Source organism: Thalassophryne amazonica, chromosome 19 (genome assembly GCF_902500255.1).
Source record: "Thalassophryne amazonica chromosome 19, fThaAma1.1, whole genome shotgun sequence".
In the NCBI taxonomy this organism is placed as follows: Eukaryota; Metazoa; Chordata; class Actinopteri; order Batrachoidiformes; family Batrachoididae; genus Thalassophryne; species Thalassophryne amazonica.
The window spans coordinates 10,499,566-10,513,529 of NC_047121.1; the positions used below are offsets into that span (position 1 = coordinate 10,499,566).

The following is a 13,964-nucleotide window of genomic DNA, read 5'->3' on the forward strand; positions in this document are numbered from 1 at the left end:
GCCTACACAGGTAACCAGAGTAGCGACGTTCTCTCGCTTGCACACCCGCCTCGACAGGTTTGAGCTCTGGGTCATAAACAAGCCACAACACATGTCCACTTTCCACTGCATCATCACTTTTTCTTTGCATTTTCACTTTGTTTGCGTGTAATTTGCCCAAAATCTCAAAGCGTTGTGTTTCTGTCCCCGGAAGTAGACATGCGTCATATTTTACCCCTTTAGCGCCCGCCTTCAAACGAGCTGCGCTGCCCAGTTTGTTTCAACTTTATTTTCTGTGCAAAATAACACAGAGTCCTCAATGTTTTTAAATATTATTTTGCTGTTGCCGTTGCCGTTCATGTAATTCCAAGTTCTTGTAAGTATGATGTGTGTCCGTTAATCCGTACAAATGTAAGAATTGTTGTCACTTGCTTCTGAGGATCTGTGCAAAATATTACCCATGTGATACTTACTGTAATAAACCAGTTTCAAGTTATCAGTGAGCATATCAGGAAAGCTACGTGACACTTCCTTGTTACAGCTCAAGTCACATAAACAATCTGGTCCCGCCGATTATAAGAAGACACTGTTGTTGTTGCAACATGAAATAAGTTAAGACAAAAATGGCATGTAAACAGTTCAAAAGTCAGTAGTTGTACCACGTAGATCATATTCTATGGACCCATTCTATGCCATAAAACTGTTATTTATTAGCCACTTCCATTGTGACCCATTAGTTCAGGTAACAGTTTGTAAATATAATATACAGATATACTGTGACTATTAATACTGCGATTTACTGATTTTGATAAAGATGATGACCATGTTTGGGATTTTATTTTTTTATTTCTTTCTTTCTCCTGTGTTTGTTTGTTTGTTTGTTTGTTTTTTGTAAATGCAATACGGGTAAGCTGTTAGTTCCTATAACAGTTTATAAATATAATATAGAAATAAACAGTGACTATTAATACTGCGATTTACTGATTTTGATAAAGATGATGACCATGTTTGGGATTTTATTTTTTTATTTCTTTCTTTCTCCTGTGTTTGTTTGTTTGTTTGTTTGTTTTTTGTAAATGCAATACGGGTAAGCTGTTAGTTCCTATAACAGTTTAAAAATATAATATAGAAATAAACAGTGACTATTAATACTGTGATTTACTTCTTTTCATAATGATGATGACTGTGTTTGGGGCTTTATTTATTTATTTTTGGTGCATTTGTACAAATAAACTGTGACTATAAATTATGCAATTTACTGCTTTTGAAGAAGATGGGGACCATGTTTGCGATTTTATTTATTTTATTTTTGTGCATTTGTTTTGTGTATTGTCCAGAGGATCCTCGGTTCAAATCAATCCTGACCTGAAAATCAGTAAGTGCCCTTGGGCAAGGTCCTTAATCCCGTAGTTGCTCCCGGCGTGTAGTGGGCACCTTGTATGGCAGCAGCCTGACACTGGGGTGAATGTGAGGCATTACTGTAAAGTGCTTTGAGCGTCTGATGCAGATGGAAAAGTGCTATATAAATGCAGTCCATTTACCATTTAACTTTTTACAAATTCTGGCCATATTTAAACATAGTCCCTTTAATTTCAGGGACCACAAGGAGTTGCACAAAAAAGAAGTTTTTTGTGCAACGAGCTCCGTGACAGAAGGTTTTGGGTGATTATGAGTCCCAACTCACGGCGGCTTTTGCTGAGTGCCCGTGCACGGTGAGACCTCCTCCAAAAGGATGGTAGATAAAGGCCCCCTGCTGACCTCTGCTGTCATTTTTTACCTGTCCATCGGTGCGGCGATCTTTCAAGTCCTGGAGGAGCCCAACTGGAAGAGAGCTGCAAAACTGTACAGCGGCCAGAAGGAGCAGATCCTCAGGGACTACCCCTGCCTCAGCCCGCGAGACCTGGACAAAATCCTGAAGGTATGATGGGTCGCAAACACTCTTCAAGTTGGTGAACAGAAAAGCAACCAGCTGTGCTGCTTCATGCACTTACATGTGCAGAAAGTTCACACAAAATAATAATAATAAAAACCCTCCTTAATCTCAAAGTGAAAGCAAATCTCTCCTTAATCTCAATTAATCAAACGTATTGAGCGAGTTTATCATTAATTTAAGTGACATTTGAGGTGTTCAGTCAGTGTTTAGTTATGTCAAAGAAAAGGGCAACATGTGCAGGTGTTTTTTTAAATATATATCATTTAATTTATATCATACTATAGAGCTGTGTTTTCAGTTTGGAATTAAACAGTAATAGCCTGAGTTATAGTTGCAGACTCTCATCCATGTCCAGTAAAGGAATCTGAACATAAGACCTCACACATACACAGCCTGACAAAAAAACAGTGTGAAGAAAAACTGGTGGGGAATTGTTCAGTTGTTGTGCTTAATCCTGGTGTGCAAAAGACCAAGGTGTTGTGCAACCAAGGTATCATAAGCATCAGGAAGGGCATGTGGAATAAAAACGTGTACGCCAAATCAACAACACGCAAGTCCACCTTCGATCTGCTGTGGACACCCGAGTGACAAACAGCAGACAAGGGACTGACTGACTTACTATGTATATACATACAGGTTATATGACGGGCAGCACGGTGGCTTAGTAGTTAGCACTGTTGTCTCACAGCAAGAAGGTCATGGGTTCAATTCCCACCTGTGGCCTTTCTGTGTGATGTTCTCCCCATGTTTGTGTGAGTTTTCTCTGGATGCTCCAGTTTCCTCCCACATCTAAAGACATGCAGGTTAGGTGGATTGGAAACTTTATAATTGCCCAGGTCTCCCTTGCAAAAGAGATCTCAATGGGACTAACCTGATTAAATAAAGGTTAAATTTATATATATATATATATATATATATATATATATATATATATATAAAATATATATAAAAAATATATATAAAATTTCTGATGGAAAAAAAGCCCAAATCATTCCGCCATTTCCTGACAATGAAACAACGACGAGGGGGTGAACCACTCCTCACTCAAAGCCTGCTCACAGGCGAATGACGCAAACGACAGGCGTGGAAAAACTCACGCATGCGCACGAGGGTTCAAGCTTGTCTGACGCAATCACACGTGATTCAAATCCATATGGTTTTTGAAAAAAATAATAAGGTCGGATACTTTTCTAATAGACTTTGTATAATATAGAAAAAAACTGTGACTATTAATACTGCGATTTACTGTTTTTCATAAAGATGATGATTGTGTTTGGGGTTTTATTTATTTTATTTTTGCTGCATTTGTTTTGTGTAATGTTTACAAACAAACACAGGTAGCTGTTTGTTCCTGTAACGGTTTATAAATATAATCTAGATATAAACTGTAACTATTAATACTGTGATTTACTGTTTTTCATAAAGATGATGACTGTGTTTGGGGTTTTATTTATTTTATTTTTGCTGCATTTGTTTTGTGTAATGTTTACAAACAAACACAGGTAGCTGTTTGTTCCTGTAACGGTTTATAAATATAATCTAGATATAAACTGTAACTATTAATACTGTGATTGACTGTTTTTCATAAAGATGATGATTGTGTTTGGGGTTTTATTTATTTTATTTTTGCTGCATTTGTTTTGTGTAATGTTTACAAACAAACACAGGTAGCTGTTTGTTCCTGTAACGGTTTATAAATATAATCTAGATATAAACTGTAACTATTAATACTGTGATTTACTGTTTTTCATAAAGATGATGACTGTGTTTGGGGTTTTATTTATTTTATTTTTGCTGCATTTGTTTTGTGTAATGTTTACAAACAAACACAGGTAGCTGTTTGTTCCTGTAACGGTTTATAAATATAATCTAGATATAAACTGTAACTATTAATACTGTGATTTACTGTTTTTCATAAAGATGATGACTGTGTTTGGGGTTTTATTTATTTTATTTTTGCTGCATTTGTTTTGTGTAATGTTTACAAACAAACACAGGTAGCTGTTTGTTCCTGTAACGGTTTATAAATATAATCTAGATATAAACTGTAACTATTAATACTGTGATTGACTGTTTTTCATAAAGATGATGATTGTGTTTGGGGTTTTATTTATTTTATTTTTGCTGCATTTGTTTTGTGTAATGTTTACAAACAAACACAGGTAGCTGTTTGTTCCTGTAACGGTTTATAAATATAATCTAGATATAAACTGTAACTATTAATACTGTGATTTACTGTTTTTCATAAAGATGATGACTGTGTTTGGGGTTTTATTTATTTTATTTTTGCTGCATTTGTTTTGTGTAATGTTTACAAACAAACACAGGTAGCTGTTTGTTCCTGTAACGGTTTATAAATATAATCTAGATATAAACTGTAACTATTAATACTGTGATTGACTGTTTTTCATAAAGATGATGATTGTGTTTGGGGTTTTATTTATTTTATTTTTGCTGCATTTGTTTTGTGTAATGTTTACAAACAAACACAGGTAGCTGTTTGTTCCTGTAACGGTTTATAAATATAATCTAGATATAAACTGTAACTATTAATACTGTGATTGACTGTTTTTCATAAAGATGATGACTGTGTTTGGGGTTTTATTTATTTTATTTTTGCTGCATTTGTTTTGTGTAATGTTTACAAACAAACACAGGTAGCTGTTTGTTCCTGTAACGGTTTATAAATATAATCTAGATATAAACTGTAACTATTAATACTGTGATTTACTGTTTTTCATAAAGATGATGACTGTGTTTGGGGTTTTATTTATTTTATTTTTGCTGCATTTGTTTTGTGTAATGTTTACAAACAAACACAGGTAGCTGTTTGTTCCTGTAACGGTTTATAAATATAATCTAGATATAAACTGTAACTATTAATACTGTGATTGACTGTTTTTCATAAAGATGATGACTGTGTTTGGGGTTTCATTTTTTTATTTATTTATTTTTGGTGCATTTGTTTTGTGTTTGTGATCCTGGGAATGTGCACTGTTAGACATTTTGACATTACCCAGCAGCCCCTTAAACCCTATACTTGCTTATCTGTCTGTGCAGTTGTAAAGGTGATCACAAGATCTTCCCAAACTTTCCAAATAAGTGCAACCTGGTCTCACGGCAAGTTGTGATTCAGCAGCATGAAATATACATTAATCTGTTGGTTTGTGATATTGTGACGAAAAGCGCCTCATTTTCGTCACGGCAGCACAAATTCATTCTAATTCATTCCGTGATGGCTGCACAAAATTAAAAGTGAAGTGGGGGGGTCGGGGTGGTTAAGGTTAGGGTCGGGGGTAGGAGTAGGGTTAGTAACAGTGAGTTAAAAAAAAAACGCTGTCACGAAAATTTGACTCATTTCATCACGGGAGCACAAAAAAAAAACAAAAAAAAAACATGAGACTGGATTGATAAGTGATCTGTATTGTCTTTTTTTCTGTATTTATTATTGTTGTTTTTGCCTGTATGATTGTGGCAGTGACTGTCATTGCTGGCTGCACAAAAATTTTCCCACAGCGATAGTAAAGACTTTTGAACTTGAACTTTTGAACAGTCTGGTGCTGAGGATGGAGCGGGCAGGCAGAAGAAGAACAGGAAGGCCAATAAAAATGGCTGATGGAAGATAGAAGTGTGGAAACATGGGTGTGTAACACCACCAGCACTGGAAGATGTCTAACCTTTGATCTGCACCACCACGAAAACAATAATCTGGTGCCGCCCCTGTTACAAAAAGAAAGCAGGTTGACTCACATTAAAATGTAGCCAGTGTGTTCAAAACAAACAACAAAACTGTTCTTTAAAAAAAAAGCACTTTTTTAAACTCAAGCTCTACCTGAGAAGGCCGGAAGCCGCCGGGCAGGTGATCCACCTGCACGTGCGCTTTTGCTTTTTGTTTTTGAATAACCGACACGATCCTGCGCGCCGCGCGCGCTGTTTGTGGGAGGTTCTTCTCTTCTACGCCCACTTCCACGCGCTTCACTCATTCTTCCCCACGCACACACACTTTGGCGGCACACGTGGAGAGAAAAAGGTTCGCGCGCTCGCCCACTTTGCTCGTGTTCATGTCTCGCGTTGCGCGCTGCGCGCGTCACTCCGATCTGCGAGCCGTCGAGCGCAACGAGCTCCGTGAAAGAAGGTTTTGGGTGATTATGAGTCCCAACTCACGGCGGCTTTTGCTGAGTGCCCGTGCACGGTGAGACCTCCTCCAAAAGGATGGTAGATAAAGGCCCCCTGCTGACCTCTGCTGTCATTTTTTACCTGTCCATCGGTGCGGCGATCTTTCAAGTCCTGGAGGAGCCCAACTGGAAGAGAGCTGCAAAACTGTACAGCGGCCAGAAGGAGCAGATCCTCAGGGACTACCCCTGCCTCAGCCCGCGAGACCTGGACAAAATCCTGAAGGTATGATGGGTCGCAAACACTCTTCAAGTTGGTGAACAGAAAAGCAACCAGCTGTGCTGCTTCATGCACTTACATGTGCAGAAAGTTCACACAAAATAATAATAATAAAAACCCTCCTTAATCTCAAAGTGAAAGCAAATCTCTCCTTAATCTCAATTAATCAAACGTATTGAGCGAGTTTATCATTAATTTAAGTGACATTTGAGGTGTTCAGTCAGTGTTTAGTTATGTCAAAGAAAAGGGCAACATGTGCAGGTGTTTTTTTAAATATATATCATTTAATTTATATCATACTATAGAGCTGTGTTTTCAGTTTGGAATTAAACAGTAATAGCCTGAGTTATAGTTGCAGACTCTCATCCATGTCCAGTAAAGGAATCTGAACATAAGACCTCACACATACACAGCCTGACAAAAAAACAGTGTGAAGAAAAACTGGTGGGGAATTGTTCAGTTGTTGTGCTTAATCCTGGTGTGCAAAAGACCAAGGTGTTGTGCAACCAAGGTATCATAAGCATCAGGAAGGGCATGTGGAATAAAAACGTGTACGCCAAATCAACAACACGCAAGTCCACCTTCGATCTGCTGTGGACACCCGAGTGACAAACAGCAGACAAGGGACTGACTGACTTACTATGTATATACATACAGGTTATATGACGGGCAGCACGGTGGCTTAGTAGTTAGCACTGTTGTCTCACAGCAAGAAGGTCATGGGTTCAATTCCCACCTGTGGCCTTTCTGTGTGATGTTCTCCCCATGTTTGTGTGAGTTTTCTCTGGATGCTCCAGTTTCCTCCCACATCTAAAGACATGCAGGTTAGGTGGATTGGAAACTTTATAATTGCCCAGGTCTCCCTTGCAAAAGAGATCTCAATGGGACTAACCTGATTAAATAAAGGTTAAATTTATATATATATATATATATATATATATATATGTGTGTGTGTGTGTGAAAAATCCTGAATTTTCTCGTGTACACTGATATGATGGTTGAAAAATGAAGTGTGTACTTAAGTGTGTAATTTGCTGATGTTTGCATACATAAGGAGGCTTAACCAGCTCCCGGAGTTCATACTAAAGGCAAGCCTGTTAAACCAGACCTCGAGTTCCCTGTACCATGCTAAATGCTGCTGTGAAAGAGGTGAAAAATAAATGAACTTGGTCTTTGCTTATGTGATAGATCTTTTCTTCAAATACTTTTTACTTTATTTTTTTAATGTTCTGAGTGAAACTCAAACATCCACTGCAGAGGAAACCTGGGGAGGACAGTGGACCTGTGCAGGCTCCATCTATGTGTCTGTGCTGTTTCTGATGTATGGAGGAGTAGCTCAGTAAGTGCCGTGTCCATCTTCCAAGCAAAGGATGAAGAGATGAAATCTCACTTCGCACTGTTTGTGTGTTGATCTGAAATGGTTTGTTGCACATTGATTGTTTTTTTTTTTTTTCCTAGCTTGTTGTGTGGCGCTTTCTGCCAAATGCATAATTGTAATTGCTTTTAATGGTTAGAATTATGGCCAGGGACTCGGGGACAGGGTTTAAGGTCAGAGGTTAGTGTAGAATGGTAAACCAGAGCACTAAAACAGCAGCTGGTGTGCGATGGGTCCAGTTCTGGACATCAAGGAACCGTTAATATCATATTAAAATAAACTGGAAAATCAGTGTTGTGATTGATTTGTTGTGACTGGAAAAATCACTAAGGGCCCTTGGGCAAGGCCTTTAATCCCCTATTGCTCCCGGTGTGTAGTGAGTGCCTTGTATGGCAGCAGCCTGACACTGGGGTGAATGTGAGGCATTATTGTAAAGTGCTTTGAGCGTCTGATGCAGATGGAAAAGTGCTATATAAATGCAGTCCATTTACCATTTAACTTTTTACAAATTCTGGCCATATTTAAACATAGGCCCTTTAATTTCAGGGACCACAAGGAGTTGCACAAAAAAGAAGTTTTTTTGTTCGATATGTCAGAGGATGGATATATACAATAATCATTAAGAAATACAAATGGTGTGGTACTGTACGGTAAATGTGTCTCATGAGGGGAGCCACCAAGACAACATGACAACTCTGCTGGAGTCATAGACTTCTGTGGCTGTGATTGGAGCAACTTTTTGTCTACGTCACCGGTCACAGCTTCACAGTGGAATGAAGCAGAAATGGATTTCCTTAGAAAAAGTCAGCTCAAACCCAGGCTCGAGTCTTGAGTCTCCCACGTGTGTTTTAGCAAACAGCAGCTAACATTTAACATCTTTTCAGGAAATTCGTTCTCTGTGCCACTCCACCATGTAGCAGGAAAAAAATACTTACAGGCAGGATAGACACAACTCCAAAACTGATCAAGCAGAAAACAGTACCACCAAATCCTAGTTTTTATTGTTGTGGTAGTGGTGTTGTTTTGCTTTGTTTTTGTTTAAGTGAACATGAACAAACGGGGTTCCCAAACCAAAACTGACCCGGTATTGTCACTTCACCCCGTGGAGGAGGAGAAAGTAATGTTTTTAGTGGCTCTGTGTGTCTGTTTGTTTGTCTGTTTGTGTGTTTCTGCATTTGGTAATACATACAAAGGAGAGTAACTAGTCAACCAAAACCACAGATACGTATGTACTATTGGACCAGCAGCTGAATCGAAAAATTGGCCCAACTTTTACAAATATATTCACAGCGCTTCACTTTTTCCACATTTTGTTATGTTATAGCTTTATTCCAAAATGGATGAAATCCATTTTTCCCCTCAAAATCCTACACACAATGCCGAACTCTGAGATGTAAGCAAGCTGCCTTTGTTGGTGAACGGACCAAGGTTCCGACACCTTGGCCAAGGCAAAAGTCAGCGGTTTGTGGCTGAAGAAATCTGTAAACTGCCGGCCCTCCAGCAGTGTGTGGAAGGGGTCGGCTGGTGAGGTAAAGGGCAAGCAGCTCCCGGTCAGATGTGCTGGATTTGTGCTCACTAGGGCATAAGTGCTGACTGAAGAAAGCGAGCGGTTGCCAGGCCCCGTTTACTCACTCTGCGTGCACTGCGCCCACAGCATAGTCTGATGCATTCGTGGTCATGGCTATGGGGGTGTCCGGCGATGGATGAGCCAGCATCATCGCGGAAGCCAAGGCAGCCTTTGTGTCAGAGAATGCTGTGTTCCTCTCTGCTGACCAGTCCACCGTATGCTTGGACACTTTCCCCTTTAGAGCCTCATACAGGGGCCATATGATCACAGCAGCTTTGGGAATGAAGCAGTGGTAAAAGTTTACCATTCCCAAGAACTCCTGCAGGGACTCACATCGTGGTCAGTCATGGGAGAGTTAGTTGCTTCCACCTTAGATGGGAGTGGCACAGCCCCATCCTTTGTGACTCTGTGTCCCAGAAAGTGGATGGTGGTCAGCCCAAAATGGCACTTGGCAGGGTTGATTATCAGTCCGTGCAGGCTGAGGAGTTCAAACAGTATCCGCAGGTGGGAGAATTGTTCCGTGTGGGAGGAGTTGGCTATGAGGATGTTGTCCAGGTAGATGAACAGTAAAGGTCAAGTAGCTCAGAGTCCATGAGGTGCTGGAAGGACTGGGAGGTGTTTTTAATGCAGAACGGCATTCTCAGGAACTCGAACAGTCCAAAAAGAGCGATCACTGCTGTTTTGGGGACGTCCCGCGAGTGGACAGGCACTTGGTGCTATCCATGGACAAGGTTCACCTTTGAGAAGATGACCGTGCCCAGCACGTGCACTGAAAAATTCTAGATGTGGAGTACTGGGTAGCAGTCTGGCATTATGGCGTCAGTAAGTCAGCGGTAATCACCACAAGGGTACCATCCACCGCCAGGCTTGGGTACCATGTGAAGGAGCGACACCCACGGATTGTTGGAGTGGCAGATAATGCTGAGGTGTTCCATGCTGTGGAACTCTGCTTTGGCAATGCTGAGCTTGGCTGGGTCAACATGTCTCAGCCGGCATACACCAGCAGGCCTGTGGTGGCGAAGTGGTGCGTCACTCTGTGCTCGGCGGCAGAAGCTGAAAAGGTCGGTTACATGAGTGCGGCCGGTTTCCAGAGCAGGCGATGAACAAACCCATCCACCATGGTGTCCAGGCTGGAAGTGGGCAGGATGCTCCTGTGTGTGCTGGTGTCACACAGGAGACTGCCACCTGGAGGTGTTATCTTGAATGAACAGCATCCTGTCGGTGTGGCTGACGCTCATAGCCACTACGGAGTACCGGCCCCGATGTTTCCCTTGTGTGGCAGCACCTGGCTTTGGCTCCAAATTTAGTGTGGTAGAATCCATTTTTTGTTTTTCTCATTCAGCAATCACTGATTATTATTATTATTCTCACATATCTCCAACTAGGCACAAAGACGCTTTAATTTGTGCAGATTCAACAAAACTCCAAAGGACTGGGATAGTGCTGCAGTCCACGGATCATCTTTGTGGACTAACAGCCCTGTTATGTAACGCTCTTCTCGGGCTTGAAGACACAAACTTTCATATTCCACGTCAAACGTCAGCCTCCCCAGAGTGCGTCTGCTGCAGATCTTTTCTCTGCATAGTTGAGCGATGACCGTTTTACTGCTGGTTTCATCTGCTTTTGTGTTCCAAACTTGACAGTCGGTCTGAAGCAGCGGCAGCGATGATCTGTGTGGTTGGTGAATTTGGGTTCATTGCTTTCCCCACGTTGACCTCGACGATGTACCATCAGCTGTAAACAAAACACTTTTGTCAACAATCTTGTAATTTTTTTTTCTGCTGTTTGCTCGCTGACACATTGTTTGTTCACTTCCATGAAAATAGAGTCATTACACGTGTAACCTTGAATCTTTCAATTTGTTTGTGTTGTGGTACAACAGCGGCAAGAAGTAGTCTGCAAGAAACAGGCCTGTTTTTGAATGGACTCATATATTTTGTGCGCAAAATAGGCATTTGTGCATAAGAGGTGTTTTCTTTTGCGTTGCAGTTTTTGGTTGTTCTAATTGAAACGATGGCCAGACAGACGTGTCTGAACCTGTGCTGCCTTCTGGGCCTACATTAGTATGAGATTTGTTATCCCCCATCCCCCTTCAGCTGCCGCCTGATTCCGTGTGTGTGTGTGTGTGTGTGTGTGTGTGTGTGTGTGTGTGTGTGTGTGTTGTGGGTGGGTGGTGCTGAAAGGGATGTGGCCGTGAGCCTCCCTCATTCATAGTTCAACTGTGTAACAGTCAAATCCCTGGTACGGTGAATTCTTTCTGCAGTGGTCAAACCTGCTCTGAGTTGTAATGAAGAACATGATGGTTGCAGACAGCTGTCGTCCGTCTGCCCGCGCCCCACTTTATTATTTTGCTGTTGCAGCTGTGCAAAAGCTGTTATTGTGCAGGAAGATGCTTTTGCTTAGGCCACGTTATGCTCAGTCAGTTTTTAAGATGATTTTAAAAAGTTTTATTCTCCAAAGCTGATGTCATGAAACAAATTTATGTACAAGGTAGTCATCTGCTCATTTTTTATTTATTTTTAAGTGTTTTTTTTTCTATGATAAGAGTAAAAGTTCTGTTAGATTTCCGCTGTGGAAACTTTGCTCAGCGTGTGAAAAATATATAAGCCATCCAACAAGAGAAGGCAGTGTTCTTGTAAAACTCAGTCTTGTCTGTTTTATTAACAAGGAGTTTACTATTAACTATATTGGTGCCTTGAAGTGGTCACAGTTTACAGATTGGATTTTATGGCCCATCAGCGTTGGCTTTGGAGAAGGTGTTATAAAAGTTCAACAAATGGAGTGGCTCACTAAATTTGTGCAAACATAAGGTGTCCTGACACTTGCACAGCTTTGATCACGCACTTGCACTCACATCATCGTGACAATCCCACCCGCTGTGTTCCCAGCTGGACGCCATGCTTTGTTCCACTAGCTGCCACATGCTGTGCGCTGTGTGCTGTATATATTAAATAATTATTTTGTAGTAGATTAATTATTTTCTCTGTAAGCTGGCTGTTGCAAATGCCTCTAATTGCTTCCAGAATCACAGCGGACTGTTCCAGCTGAATGAGGTGGAGAAAGCATTTGGAGCTGTCTAAAAAGGTAATTATTTGTCATGTTTACATTGTGATGGCTTGTTCTTTGCTTCTTGTGTGCAGGTGGAAGTATGTTTATGATAGATTTACATCTCATTCTAATCATTCAGATGAGCTGCGCTGTGATGCGGTGTGCTGATGCAATCACTCACACTGTTCACTTCTTTACCCAACTTGATGAGTTGCACATAGTGTTAGCAAGTAGATCGCACAACGTTCACAGCCATTTCACGTTTATTGCACAACTTTGATGCGTGTGAGATTTTTTTGAACATTTCAGAATTCTCATTGTACACTTGCACGTGGCGGCGCACATCTCATGTTTAGTCTACACCAGTTCACAGTGAGTTTACTCACCAGTACGACACACTGTGTACGGGTGCCTGAATCAAAGTCGTGCAGGCGTCAGGGAGCCTATACGGTGCATCTGGAAAGTATTCACAGCGCTTCATTTTTTTCCACATTTTGTTGCTACAGCCTTATTTCAAAATTCTACACACAATACCCCATAATTACAATGTCAAAAAGTTTTTTTTGGAGATTTTTGCACATTTATTAAAAATAAAAAACTAAGAAATCAGATGTACATGAGTATTCACAGCCTTTGCCATGAAGCTCAGTATTGAGCTCAGGTGCCTCCTGTTTCCACTCATCATCCTTGAGATGTTTCTACAGCTTAATTGGAGTCCACCTGGGTAAATTCAGTTGATTGAACATGATTTGAAAAGGCACACACCTTTCTACATATAAGGTCCCACAGTTGACAGTGCATGTCAGACCACAAACCAGACATGAAGTCAAACAAATTATCTGTAGACCTCAGAGACAGAATTGTCTTGAGGCACAAATCTGGGAAAGGGTGCAGAGATGTTTCTGCTGCTGAAGATCCCAGTGAGCTCCTGGTGGACTCTGGTGCTCACTATCCTACATCCTAGAGCTGGCTGCCTGTCTAAACTGAGCGATCGAGGGAGAAGGGCCTTACTCGGGGAGGTGACCGAGAACCCGATGGTCACTCTGTCAGAGCTCCAGCATTCTTCTGTGGCGAGAGGAGAACCTTCCAGAAGGAAAACCTTCTCTGCAGCAATCCAGGCCTATATGGTAGAGTGGCCAGATGGAAACCACTCTTTAGTAAAAGGCACATGGCAGCCCACCTGGATTTTGCCAAAAGGCACCTGAAGTACTCTCAGACCAGGAGAAACAAAATTCTCTGGTCTGATGGGGAAAAAAAAAGACTGAACTCTTTGGCGTGAATGCCAGGTGTCATGTTTGGAGGAAACGAGGCACCATCCCAACAGTGAAGCATGGTGGTGGCAGCATCATGCTGTGGGGATGTTTTTCAGCACCAGGAACTGGGAGACTAGTCAGGATTGAGGTAAAGATGAATGCAGCAATGTACAGAGACATCCTGGATGAAAACCTGCTCCAGCGTGCTCCTGAACTCAGACTGGGGCGATAGTTCATCTTTCAGCAGGACAATGACCCTAAGCCAGGGCTGTGAAAACTCAGCGGATCCACGAAACTCCGCGGATTTCATCATGGGGGGGGTTAGTGTTTTACTCTGTAATCATGATCGTCACTGAGTTTTTAAAATGTCTATTGCAAAGTGTTCTTTTTTAACGACATCATGCAAGTTTTATAAGA

General features: G+C 41.1%; 1 protein-coding gene across 1 annotated transcript in view; it reads left to right on the forward strand.

The window, feature by feature from the left end:
* The first annotated feature begins 5,937 nt into the window (after positions 1 to 5,937).
* kcnk5a (potassium channel, subfamily K, member 5a) overlaps positions 5,938 to 13,964 on the forward strand; it is a 65,552-nt gene continuing 57,525 nt past the window's right edge. Inside the window, exon 1 of the mRNA XM_034159529.1 lies at positions 5,938 to 6,310. Within this exon, the coding sequence (XP_034015420.1) occupies positions 6,125 to 6,310 (186 nt within the window). The 5' untranslated portion in view covers positions 5,938 to 6,124. The remainder of the gene's footprint in view (positions 6,311 to 13,964) is intronic.